At 52.3% G+C, this 13,708-nt stretch overlaps 1 protein-coding gene across 1 annotated transcript; it reads left to right on the top strand.

Annotated features, from left to right (window-relative positions):
• Positions 1–701: 701 nt before the first annotated feature.
• LOC136516086 (secreted RxLR effector protein 161-like) lies at positions 702–10,283 on the top strand. Its single transcript, XM_066509487.1, has 2 exons — positions 702–1,097; positions 10,122–10,283. Exons 1-2 carry the CDS (start codon positions 702–704, stop codon positions 10,281–10,283), a joined length of 558 nt encoding a protein of 185 aa, XP_066365584.1.
• Positions 10,284–13,708: the final 3,425 nt, after the last annotated feature.

Below are 13,708 nucleotides of genomic sequence, written 5' to 3'. Positions count from 1 at the left end.
TTGCGCCAGTAGCGCGCATGGAGTCGGTCCGTTTGCTACTAGCCTTGGCAGCAGCAAAGGACTGGCACGTCCATCACTTGGACGTTAAATCGGCCTTCCTCAACGGTGAACTGGCGGAGACGGTCTTTGTCAGGCAACCTCCAGGTTTCACCGTCAAGGGAGAGGAGCACAGGGTGCTCCGACTGTGCAAGGCGCTCTATGGGCTACAGCAGGCGCTACGAGCATGGAACGCCAAGCTTGACGCCACGCTGGACGATCTTGGGATTCAACGATGCGCAACCGAGCACGCGCTCTACATGCGACGGGGGAAGGAGGAGCTCGTCGTCGGCGTGTATGTGGATGACTTGATCGTCACCGGCACGCGCACGGAGGATATCAACGGCTTCAAGCGCGAGATGGCGGCTCGTTTTCGAATGAGCGATCTTAGCACTCTCTCCTACTACCTCGGCCTCGAGGTGAGACAGGAGAAGGAGGAACTCACGCTCGGTCAGAGCGTGTATGTCTCCAAGCTGTTGGAGAGGAGCGGCATGGCTGAGTGTAAGCCATGCGTGACTCCGATGGAGGAGCGGCTGAAGCTGACGAAGGCCAGCACCGCGGCGAAGGTGGATGCAACACTCTTCCGGAGCATCGTCGGCGGTCTGCGCTACCTAGTCCACACGAGGCCAGACATTGCGTTCGCCGTGGGCTACGTCAGTCGCTTCATGGAGGATCCCAGAGAGGATCATTGGGCTGCGGTGAAGCGGCTACTGAGCTACGTCAAGGGGACGGTAGATCATGAGATTATCTTCCCAAAGACCGGTGGGAGTAGGCTGCAGCTCACTGTGTTCAGCGATGCAGACATGGCGGGGGACATCGATGGGCGACGGAGCACCTCTGGCGTGCTCGTCTTCCTTGGGTCGGCTCCAATTTTATGGCTGTCACTGAAACAGAAGGTGGTGGCGCTATCTACGTGCGAGGCAGAGTACGTAGCGGCGGCCACAGCGACGTGCCAAGTTGTGTGGCTACGTCGGCTGCTGGGCGAGCTGATCGGCGTAGAAGCTCAACCACCAGCACTGATGGTGGACAACCAGCCCGCCATCACCCTCGCGAAGAATCCGGTTCTGCACGACCGGAGCAAACACATCGACGTGAAGTTCCACTTCCTCAGGGACTGTGTCGATGGAGGGCAGATCGTCATCGAGTTCGTCGAAACTGGTCAGCAACTCGCGGACGTCCTCACCAAGCCGCTCGGACGTCTTCGACTCACAGAGCTGAAGGAGATGATCGGCATGGAGGGGGTACAAGGGTTAGCAATAGGATTATGAGAAGATTGTTACATAATCTACTGCTACCTTATGTGAACGCAGCAAGGAAAGGCGGCGCCGAACTGGCCCCTGCTGTGATACTGTGGCGCTGCAGGTGCAGGCGCCGCACGGCTCACCTGCAGCACTGTAGCCATATGCAGAGGCCGGCGTAGAGTCAACCCTGTATGTTATCTAGTTACTGTTACAGCATGTGCGCTGTACTAGGATTAGATTGATAGAGTTGTATAAATAGACTACCACGGCAACTCAGTAAAGAGAGTTCAGATTTGCCATCTCTCAGACAGGGCTTCGGCCAACGCTGGTGTCTTGTACTATGTGTGTATGCTCTGTTCTCCCTTCTTCTAGCTCTAGCCATAGTGTGTGGGGACGGACAACGCTTGTTCGTGATCGGCATGACTAGTGGGTGCTCGGCAAGACTGGTGAGTGGTTCACTCACCTGAGCCGGTGATCCTGTGGGCCAACAATTTCCACCGTAAGAATCCTTCTCTTTACAGTAAGCATTGCTTCGTTACCTATCCAATTTATGGTAAAGATATAAATTTCTTTTCGATTTGCCCTATTTGGTGAATGATTGAGACGTAATATTTGGGAAAATAGTTCTATACAAAAATTGATCCCATATATTTTCAGTAGCATATTCTAAAACCACACTGTGACCTTTGCAGCTTACACAAGGGTTACGAGTCATCCGGCAAATTGTCATTTGAGTTATTGCACTTTGCATTGCACTAGGTCAGTTATGTTTGCATTGCACTAGGTGAGTTATGTTTGCCCTGATGTAGGTTTTATTATGTTGTTTTGTGTGTTACCCATGACAACTTGATGTATTGATAAAAGTGAAAAAAAATCAAGTGTAGCTATAGTAGCAGGCAACTGTCTAGCTGCAAGTTCAGTGGCTTGCTTTTCCAGTTTGAAGTGCCATTTTCAGGCTACAGGAAGCAATTACATTTTATCTTCAGATTAGCTGGCCGGCAGTTCAGATTAGCTGGCCCGCAATTACAATTTATTTTCAGTGTACATCAGCTCAGATTAGCTGGCCGATAGCTTTCTTATTGTTTGAATGTTGACAGGAGTAGCAGCTGTAGTTTGTCTTCAGCGAGTGAATTTTTGTTCTGCGGTTTGTTTCAGTTTTCAGGATTTTAGCTGATAGTTCAGTTTGCTTTTTCAGTTTGAAGTGTCATTTTCAGGCTACAGGAAGCAATTACATTTTATCTTCAGATTAGCTGGCCGGCAGTTCAGATTAGCTGGCCGGCAATTACATTTTATTTTCAGTGTACATCAGCTCAGATTAGCTGGCCGATAGCATTCTTGTTGTTTGAATGTTGACAGGAGTAGCAGCTATAGTTTGTCTTTAGTGAGTGAATTTTTGTTCTGCGGTTTGTTTCAGTTTTCAGGATTTTAGCTGATAGTTCAGTCAATATTCAGAGTTTCAGTTTCTGAATTTTGTGAAGTTAGTTCAGTTCTCCTAGTGCATCACTTGGCACAGGTTTCATTTTGTGAGTAGTCTTTTTTGTGCAACAGTGACAAGCGATCACGACTGCAATCTCTATTATATTAATTAATAGTTCTCCCTCACGTGATTAGCCTGGAGTAAATTTGCAATGACCTGTTTATTCTGGCTAGTTCTATCTGTAGGTTGCAGACATTTTAAAATAGCTCTATTTAAAGAATTTTCAGCTCTCTACTTCTATGGTTTTAGTGTCTTATTGTCCTGCATTTATATTTCTGTTTTCAGGGCTTGAGAGGAGCAACGGCAGGTGGAGAGGAGCAGAGCATCTCGGCAAATGCATTTGTTGGGACCTAGAGTAGCTAATGTGATATGAAGTTTAACTTGTATGAAACTTGTAATGGTAGTTTATATAATGCTCTTGTGCTTGTGGTCAGATTTGAATTATATACATATATATATATACATATATATATATATATATATATACATATATATATATATATATATATATATATATATATATATATATATATATATATATATATTCCGGTCGAATTTAAATTATAAATTTAAAAAAAATGCGGAAAAATATACTGTAGGGGCGGTTCTAGACTGAACCACCCTTACAAACAGGTATTATAGGGGCGGCTGGTACTACGGCCGCCCCTACAAATCGATTTTGTAGAGGCGGCTAAAATCGATTTGTAGGGGCGGCTGATAACACTAGTCACCTGTACAAATCGATTTGTAAGGGCGGTCTGGGAACCGCCACTACAAATGCATGATTTGTAGAGACGGTATGCTAGGGGCGGCTGGACGAGCCGCCTCTACAAAGCCTCACTAGCCGCCCCTAGAAATTATTCCTGTAGTAGTGCTCGATTCTGGCCGCTTATCCCGCGCGGATATTTCACCAATGAGACGAGCGTGGCAGATCTTCTGATGGCAAGCCGGCCGGCCCACGCGTGGTGGGGTCGGGACGTCCGATCGGACGATGACGTACGGTATGTAGGCGGTAGGCCGTAGTGCCATGTTTGCTTGGCTGATAAGTCATGACTGAAAGTACTGTTGGCTGATTTGTTATGAGAGAAAAATAATATTCATTAGCTAAAAAATACGACTTATAAGCGAAGCGAATACGACGAAGGTTGGTGATCGAGCGAGGGATGGGCGATACATCCTGGTCACGTATGTCCAGATCACATCGGTTTTTTCCAAGATTCGACTTGACTTTATTGGTAGGATAGGATCGGAGGGGGGTATCCATTTTGCTGTGCGTGTGCTGCCGCTGACTAGACACGCTTTTCGTCAAATGATGTGGAATGTGGTGTCGTCGTCGTAAAACTTAACCCATCACGTCGTGGTGTGGTGTGATGTGTCATCGACTGCGCGGCATGGTTGGTTGGTTCATCTCTAACGCGTGCCGACACGCGCGTAATCACAGTATCGTCTGCCGTAGACAACATGGAGATCGAACTGAAGGAATCGATATACTACGTAGGGCTTGTTTGGTTGAGATTTGTCTCCTCCACGATCTTCGTACGTGGAAGCTGATTTTTTTTAAGAGAAACCATTTTTCACTTGAAAATATTATCCTAAAATTCTCTAAAATAAATTATGTGTATATATACATGTTCAAACGGGCCGCCCAGCCCAGCCTGGCATCGGCCCGACAAAAGCACAGCCCGTAGGCAACGGGCCGGGCATGGCATGTCGTGCCGCCGTGCCAGGCCGATGAGGGCCACGGGCCTGGCCATCGGGCAAGTGTGGGGGTATGATCTCCGGTACCCACAGGACAAGACATGAGCCGCACCATCAGAGGTGATCCAGCCCACAAAATTAAGGCGTGTGGCGCACGGCACTGGTCGACGTGCACCGCAAGGTTATAAAAAGATATGATTTATTAGATATTGTATAATACCAAATAGGATATTTTCCTTGTAACCCTACCCCTCCAGAGTATATAAGGAGGGGCAGGGGTTCCCTAGTTGACATCTCCATATATCTCAATGCAATACATCAGAACACATGATGTAGGTATTACGTCATACTGACGGCCGAACCTGTCTAAATCTTGTGTCTTGGTGCTTGTATTACCATCTAGTTTGTATCACGCGCACCTTCACTGATTCATCTACTACCGTAGACATATCCCTCAGTAGACTGACGGACGTATTTCGTCGACAGTGACGCGCCAGGTAGGGGATGTGCGTGTTGATTCCATGGTGAGCCAGATGGCGTACCTCAAGATCATCATCACGTTCTCAGCAAGATCGTTCTTCGGTTTTGCATGGGAATTTCTTCATCGCTGTCATCTGCAGCGATTCGCTGTCTGGCGTACCTCGATCTACAGGGCGCCAGGCCCAGTGCAACCGCCTCGTCCTCCTCATGAAGCACTTCGTCGAATCGTCAGCAACATCGTCGACAAGCAACGCATCCAGATCGAGCCCGACTTCGACACAAGGGCGATCTGCTCCGACCGACTCCCCTAATCCAAGACACGTCGTACGCGTGGTCTGTTAGCGGCGGCGTACGAAGCAACTCGACCCTTGCTGATCGGATCTGATCCCATCGTGATGCTTAGCCTGTCTACAACACGATCCAATCCGGCTCATGATTCACGGGCATACAAGCAAATAAGGAGCCACCGTACTATATCTTACAGAGCCATGCAAAGGAAGCATATACGTGGTGTACAGGGCCATGCATCAATGGAGTGCGTATACATGTATATGTCACCGTTCATGACATAGCATGGATAGACCGATTCCCTTGCTTATCTACGTCCTCAAAGACCCGGCATCTACTCCGATCAAGACAGGGATATATGTCTGTCCAGCGATACTCCGTACAAGTCCAAGCTAGATCACCACACAAGCCAACGACGGCGATGAGTACTCTAGCAGCGACAAAGGCTGCTCCTACTTCTCCTACACCATCGCCGATCGTGAGCTGCCCGAGTCGTAAGCGAGCCAACTACTCGGACATCGCGACACGCTACGTCAATGATCTCTCTGAATCTGCTCTACCTAAGGTCGACCACTAATATAAGGACGACGTCGCCCGGACTACTTACTCCGACCACCTACCGCGTCGCAATGATGATCGCCGCAAAGAACGGCGCCGTGACAACCGCGACCGCCGCCATGACGATAGTTCGGAAAGCTCGAGGGCCGGGCAATTTCGTCAATGTTGACCAGATAACGCCATACGCCGCCGACCAGACGTTCTGTCTAAAGCTAAGTCACGCTTTAATATTTTTCTAAATATTCCCCAACTGTTATATATCTCCATGATGTTTCTCCGAGCTGTTTTCTCCAGGTTTGTTCACCAAACGATTTTCTTTCATGTATACCGTCGGTGTAAAAGGTGACCAACAAGTAAATATTTGTAGTTTTGCCGTATGTTGTGATCGGATGTGGCCTAGCACTCAATGACACAGCGTTTATACTAGTTCAGGCAACGTGCCCTACGTCCAGTTTCAGTCGACAGGTGACTTTATTCCTGAGCCTAGGTGCTCAAAGTTTGCTGTGGTGTTACAAACGAATAGGAATAAGAAGGGGGTGTCGAAGGTCCGGTCGGACTCTAAACCGACGGGCCAAGAGTGACGGGAGCTCCAACGTGCACTAAGTATCGAAATGTATGCTCTGTGTAGCTTTAGAGTTCTAGAGTTGTGGAGCTATTCGAGTGCTCAGGATGTCTAAAGGCTAGCAGAGAGAGAGAGAGAGAGAGAGTCGGAAATGATCGTCCTTTGTTGGGAGAGAGCGTATCCCCTTTTATAGGTGAAGGGGATAGCCTTACAAGTGAGAGAGAGAGAGCATGCTCATGTTTTTCTAAGTCTTGTTGCCCACGCTGTCAGGTACAAGATGGTCGTCGGCGCCCACAATGCTGTTTATGTCAAACGCGTGTGGCAGGCTTTACCATGTTCGCCTGGTATGGCAAACGACGGCGCCCACAATACTGTAAGACAAATGCCAGCGCCCACAACACTGTTTAGATTCTAACATGCCTGAAAGTTTGCAAAGCACCCTTCTGGTATGGCCTGGCGGTACTGTCCTGCAGGTGTGTAGGGTACGGTCCTCGGTATTGTGGTTGACTTGAGCACCTTGCCTTATCTGCTCCACTAGATTCTTGGGTCCTCACCGAGCGGGCGTCCTCGGTCGGTCGTTCCCAGTCGGCTCCGACCGCACCGGTCGGAGAAGACCCGTAAGTAGAGGTTCGGTGTATTCCTGGTCAGGGTCGGAAGCGAGCGTCGTTCCCTCCTTGGCCAGGCCTTCCGGTCGAAGACTGGATCGCTATTTCGGCCTGTCGTTAGGTATCTGGGCTGGCCCAGGAGTCGCGCGTCGTTGTAATGCCGTCTGCTAGGCCAAGTTTTTGCTGGGAAGCGGGCCCATCGGGGACCCTGGGTTTATGAACCCAAAAGGAGCCCCCGAGCCCTTTTGGGACTTCTGTGAAGTCATGAAGGGGCCTTTATACTCGTTTGTACGAGAGCAACAGATCAGTGTAAGATCGTGAGTCACCGTTGGGTGCGACAGAGCATGGACCCATGCGTTGGGCGCGACCGAGGGGTCGAGCGCGATGGAGCATGAACCTAGGCATCGGACTAACGAACCAGCATGCTGATCAGCGGTCGTACAGGGTGTAGGTAGCATAGTGACCATGCGTCCATCACTATGGGTCAATGTGAGTCCCTTGGAACGTCATGTCGTGGAGACGGGTCATGCTGAGACGCGACTGCTCCCTGTACGATGTCAGAAGTGGTTGGCCCGTAGTGGTTGGCGGCGGCACGAGGTGCCGTTTAGGGACCGTGTCCTAGGGATCGGGCGAAGCGGGGCCAGCCCTCAGACGTCGAGCGAGGCAGAGCCAGCCCCAAATGTCGGTCGAGGCGGAGCCTACCCTCGGGGGTCAACCGAAGCGAAGCCAGCCCTCGGGGGTCGGATGAGGTAGAGCCCAGCAAGGGGCATGGCCTTGGTGATCCTAGAAATCACCTAGGGGATTTTTTGACTTGCCAGCGGGTGCGCACGAGTGCACCCGGTGGGTGTAGCCCCCGAGCCACCGGGCCATTCGAGAAGAATCGCATGGGGGATTTTTTGACTTACCAATGTTCTGAGCCATCGTCTCTAGGGGCGCAGACCCAGACGTCGGGCACCAACCTAAACATCGGGCATGGCCAGGTGGTCGGGCATGACGGAGCGCGGACCCAAGTGCCAGTCTTGGCCAAGGTGTTGGTCTAGTTTCGTGTGTTACCCCATCTGCGGTTTCCACAACCGGAGGGGCTGAGCTAACATCGCTTGCCTCGATGGCTCGAGTGACGTGCTCGGTGAGCTCTCTAACGGATATGTCCAAGTGAAATCCAGTTCTGTTGTTCGTAACAGGGTCAGCATAGCCCTCATTTGGCATTCCACTACTCCTTAATCCGCCTCCCGGCAGATGCCTGAGCCGTTCCAAAGACCGACTTAGGTGGCCCGATGGCCTCCCCTTGATGGAGATTCTGTGGGCATGGCTCGAGGTTAGGATCGAACGAGAAGGTCGAGATGACCATGTCTGCTTCTAAGTAGATCGGGCGAGGGCCGCTGGGGCTCATCTGCGTTTTCTCCCCTGGCTCTGTTTGACGTGAGGCAGCCTCGAGCCCTTCGCGGGCCGGCCTTCGAACCCCGGTCGGTCGTCGCTCATGTCGAATGAGGCGACTACCGCTTCGTGATGCAACACAAAGCGTTGTGATGCATCAATTGCATATGCAATGCTTTGGATGTATGGGATGAATGAATGATCGCATGGATGAATGTGTGAATGCGTGTATGAGGAAGGATGAATGAATGATTATGTATTAGAAAATAAAATAAAGTATGAAGGTTTGGTAAAGATACCTTGATGAGTCGAGTGGCTGGTTTGAGGAGCTCTTATCGGATGTGTCCGAATAGGATCCGTGTCCGTCATTCGTGACAGAGCCATCGTAACCTACATGGGGCATCCCACTACTCCTTACTTGTCTCTTGGCAGTCGCCTGAGCCATCCGATCGACTCAGGTAGCCCGTTGGTCTTTCCTCGACGGAGATCCTATTGGTGGGCCCTTCCAAACCCTGCTTGGAAAGGCGGAGGGTTGTTTGCATGCAATTGCGCCTTGTTTCCTGTGCCTAGGTTGTGGTAGTGGGGTGGCCCAACCTAGGCCATGTCCCGTTTTAACTGGGCGACATTTCATTGGGCAGGGCGTGTCCCATCAGTTAGGACATGTTCCACCGCATGCCTATCCATATTAAATAGGGGAAGGGAGGGTTTTTGCCCCATTCCTTCGCCTTTCTCCACCTGCCGCCTCTCCTCCTTCTTCCTTCTCACCAAGCCCGTTCGTGCACCATGGTGGTCTCTAGGAGAGAGAGGGTAAAGTGAGAGAGAGGAGAACTCACAGATTCGTTCGTGAATCCAGAGCGTGATGTTGAACTGGAGGCCATCCAACGTAAACGAGGCAGTGCTAGCCGCCTTCGCTGAGAAGGGGCTGCTCCCGCTGAAGGAAGTGGCGCATTGGAGGGCTCCTACACTAGGGGAAGCTATTCCGCTACCACGGGCCAACGAGGTTGTCTCCTTCCTCGCCTTCCACGAGCGCGGACTTGGATATCCTGCGCACTGGTTCTTGTGCGGGCTCCTCAATGGGTGGGGCCTAGAGCTGTAGCCCCTCAATCTAACTGGGGTGCTACACATTGCTGGTTTCGTCATAGTCTACAAGGCCTTCCTCAGGATGGAGCCGCACGTGGACCTCTTCTGGCGGATCTTCACCGGGCGAGCCTTGACAGAGGGGAAGCCACCTAGAACCGCGCCGATTGGGGGCTTTGCCTTGCAGAAGAAGCCGAGGCCATCGGGCTCCTACCCTATGTACTCCCCCTGTGACTCCAATCGGGACTAGCATGGCGAGTGGTTCTACATCAGGAACCTAGCGGAGGCACCATTCCCGCCATTCACCGGAAGAAGGCCGAAGAGGCAAGAGAGCTGATCGTGGGGTCCCTCTAGTCGGCAGAACAAGCTGGAGGTCATTGAGGCAGAGCTTGAGAAGCTAGTGCAGCATGGCCTCGATGGGCTACGGGTCTTCCACACCTTCTTCCGCCATCGAGTTGCCCCACTAGCAGAGAGGAGGTGGCCGATGTGGGTGTAGTCCGGCCCAACGGATCCTGACCATGCATCACCAGAGGAGTTGCTGAAGGACGAAGTCTGGAGTCGGCTTGACCGGATGCTGCAACTGAGAGATAAAGAGTCCCTTGAAGGAAAGCGTGGACCTCTTTCATGCCATGAAGCTATCCAATCTGGTATGCTCCCCTCTTCTTATTCCATGACCTTTCCCTCTTGCTCTCTTTTATTTTGATTTTGAGTTGTCCATTTCATAGGGACTCGCGGGTTACAAATCCCGGTCGCATCTTCCAAGGAGGCCAGAGGGTGCAGCTTGGCAAGCTACCTTGAAGGAGGCAATGCTTGCTAAAAAGAAGAAGAGAGCTGAGAAGGCCCGAAAGAGGTTCAAGAAGGAGAAGGAGATTGGCCAGCGGGTCTAGATGGGTGAAAGTAGGAGCGACATGGAGGCAGAGCTCGAGTCAAAGGAGCCCACAGAGATAGGTGGCAATGCGAGCACCTCCAAGAATGAAGGAGACAGGGGCGTTGTCGTGACCTCGGTGGAGTGTCGTGAGCCTACGGCCATGTCCGTCAGCGGTGGGTGGGATATGGAGAGGCGCGGCGACATTCCCGAGTCAAGGAAGCACGTCGCGAGCAGGGACGCCACCGTTGAGCGAGAGGTGAAGCGGGCGCGGTCGTCGTGCCCTTCGGAAGCATCGTTGGCTTCACACCTCCTTGCTTCGAGCATGGCAAGGCATGCCGGCCGGTCGGAGGAGCGTGCTCGTACCCCTGTGTCTTCGGGGTCAATGCGTGCGCGCGACCCACAATGGGGAGATGCCCCATCAGTTGCTCCTCCCAGGTCGATACGAGGGGGCACGGGTCATGACCCATGAGCGGTCCTCGTCCGATGGGCTCATCGCCAGCGGGTCGGGGCTTTAGAGCCCTACTGCTTTTGTTCAGGTATGCATCTATGTTCCTTTTCGATCTCATAGTTGAGTTCTTTGAGTGCGACTGACCTGTACTTATTTGACAGTGGCCAGGGACTAATGGGACTAGGCATCGCCCTACCTCCCATGAGGGAGGAGTGGAGACCCAGCCTGTAGTGAGTCACGATGAGCGGCAGGGAAAGCAGACTGGCGGCAGTGCGACCTTCCCTTCTAGGGGTTACGCCCTCCCGACCGGTCATGAGTACGGCGGTAGCGGCGACGGTGGTGATGGCAGCGATCCCCGTGGTGACGACGGAGGTTGGGTCAGAGGTGACCCATGCGATCCCTCCCCCCAATAGCCATGGTGGAAGAGAGGGGGAAACCAGGCTTTCTACCTCGCCCAGTGGAGGAACGCATGGTTCACCCTCCTGGTCGGAGCTAGAGGGGTCAGGAGGAGACATGGCTAGGCCAGAGGTAGAACATCCATTGGTGGGCCATGGAGTTCAGATAGTGGAGATCCCCTACTCTGGCGAGGCAGGCACTAGGGTGGAGCCACCAGCCATCCCACCATCGTAGGAGTTGGTGATGGTCCGGTCATCGCATGATATTGCGGCGGCTGGATCTTCCAATGGGTTGGGGGCGACCCGCGAGCTGGTGTGGCCCTACCCCAGCAACCCAAGGAAGGCTTGGTTTGTCCTTCACGATGAGGAGGAGGTGGGGCTCTGGCACTTGCTCGAGGAGAGAGAGGGTTGTGGATACAGTCCGGTCTCACCTAAACCAAGGCGAGGCTCAAGGAGGACTTGGAGCGGGTCGAGCTCATCCATCAGGCAGTTACAGCCGACCTACCATGTATCGTAGAGGTAAGCATTCTGCATTTTAGTGTTTGTCCTTGACTCCTTGGTCTTTCACTGGTTGTCTCAGCATGTTTGCTTCTTGTTTTATAGGACTTAGAGGTGATGTCGATCCGCAAGTCTCGTTTCCTTCGGGAGGAACATGGTTAGATGGGGCAGGAAGCCATGATGTCATGGCGGGTTGATGAGCTTCAGTGCCAGCTAGAATCCTCCCGCCGCGAGTCCCAAGATCGGGCGGCCAAGGCGACGGGTGCACGGGCAGCGGAACTGCTCGTAGTGGAATGGGCGAGTGCTGCCGAGCGGGGACTCGACGCAGCGAAGGTCCACCTGGCGGAGACCAAGGCAGTGCTTCAGAAGTCCTTGGAGGCTCTAGAGAGAGAGCGATGGGCCTGGTCGGAGGCTGATCAAGAAGTGCTCACGCTCCGGGGGCAGGTGCTTGGGGCGGAGGAGTCGAACGCTCGACTGCTCGAGAAGGTGACCCCACAGGAGGAGGGACTCTGCATCCTCGAAAGCACCCACCTTGGTATGTATCTGTTCCAGCTTTGGTTGATGCCTCGGTTTTTCCTTTCCTTCGCATCTGAACTTGTCGTCCTTTTTCCAGAACTAGGTGGAAAAATTGATTCTCTAGAACGAGAGCTGGAAACAACCAAGACGGCGATCGGTTGGAGCACGGAGGTGCTATCCAAGTCCCTTGAAGAGGGACGTGCTCTTGAGGGGGAGCTCGACTAGATCCGCAATGTCACCTAGGTGGTTGTTTCCAAGGTGCTCGGGTCGGCGCCGAGCACCACCACGCCCACCGTCCAGCTGGCGGAGGTCCCGAACGAAGTTCGGGCGCTCATCTCCAATGGCATGTTCTTTGGGGCATCGAGGGTGCTGACTTCAGTGGCGATGCACCACCTAGACTTGGACTTCACCGCCATCTGTAGAGGGTACACCGACGGCTGCAGCGCGGATGCAATCCATGTGCTTGGGGAGAGCTTGGTGCCATATGCACAGATGGTTACCGAGCAAGTCTCCACGTAGTGGGTGATGGAGGCTCACCGTTCGAGCGTGTCTGAAGGAGTACGCCAAGAAGATCTCATCCAGCATACGGACGGAGTGGAGACCGGGTCAGAAGCGAGCATCGTCCTGCCTCCAACCGAGCCAAACGGCGTCCCATCGGAAAGCGAGCAGCCCTTATCCTCGTTGATCGAGCCATCAGCCAATGCCGCTGGGCAGCCACAATAGAATTTAGAGTAGAAACAGTCAGTATATGTAAATGATAAGTTCATGGGAGAGCTCCCGTGTGAACAGTTTTTTGTATTCATGTATACTTCTGTTTCGTTTTGTGATGGAATCACTCGTAAGGGGAAGCTTGTCCCATCCGTCTTTATTTTCACCCTAGCATAGCTTTGTTTTTTATCCTTTCTTTTTTTGCACCTACCCGTTTGACCCGTAGGCTACAACCTTAAGAAGCCAGGCGTGGCCCGCAAGGCTCAGCTGCTTGTAACCGTAGGTCATGGCGGGGTGTGATCGGTGGGGAGTTTAAAACATAAGTTACGTAGGGTAATTAAAGGAACGGACTACCCTTTCGTTTGGGTAAAAAGTGTTACTATATGATAGTAAAAAAATGGTATCGCACCCTCGTGGAGCCCCCGAGTGTCCCAGGCCAAGAGTGTTTAGGCTGGGGTGCTTGTAGGAGCAAACATTGAATGAAAGAAAGCGGTAAGACCGAGTTTTAGGGGAAGAAATGACGTAACTGTTCGATGTTCCATGTGTTGGTGAGAACGTTGCTGTTGTCATCCTTCAGTCGATAGGTGCCCAGTCGGATCACCTCGGTCACCGTATAGGGTCCTTCCCATGGTGGAGAGAGTTTATGTTTCTCCTTGGTTGATTGCGTTCTTTGGAGCACGAGATCACCGACCTCGAGGATCCTCCCTCTGATTTTTCTTTTATGGTACCTACGGAGAGTTTATTGGTAGCGAGCGGTGCAAATGACGGCCATCTCGTGAGCCTCCTTGAGTAGGTCAACCGCATCCTGATGAGCCTCCGTGGCTCAGTCTCGGTCGAAGGCCTTCACTCTTGGGGCGTCGTGGTTGAGGTCGGAGGGCA

The sequence above is a fragment of the Miscanthus floridulus genome, chromosome 17 (genome assembly GCF_019320115.1).
Source record: "Miscanthus floridulus cultivar M001 chromosome 17, ASM1932011v1, whole genome shotgun sequence".
Taxonomy (NCBI): Eukaryota; Viridiplantae; Streptophyta; class Magnoliopsida; order Poales; family Poaceae; genus Miscanthus; species Miscanthus floridulus.
The sequence above is the reverse complement of the archived record's forward strand: the minus strand, read 5'-3'. Positions and strand labels throughout refer to the sequence as shown.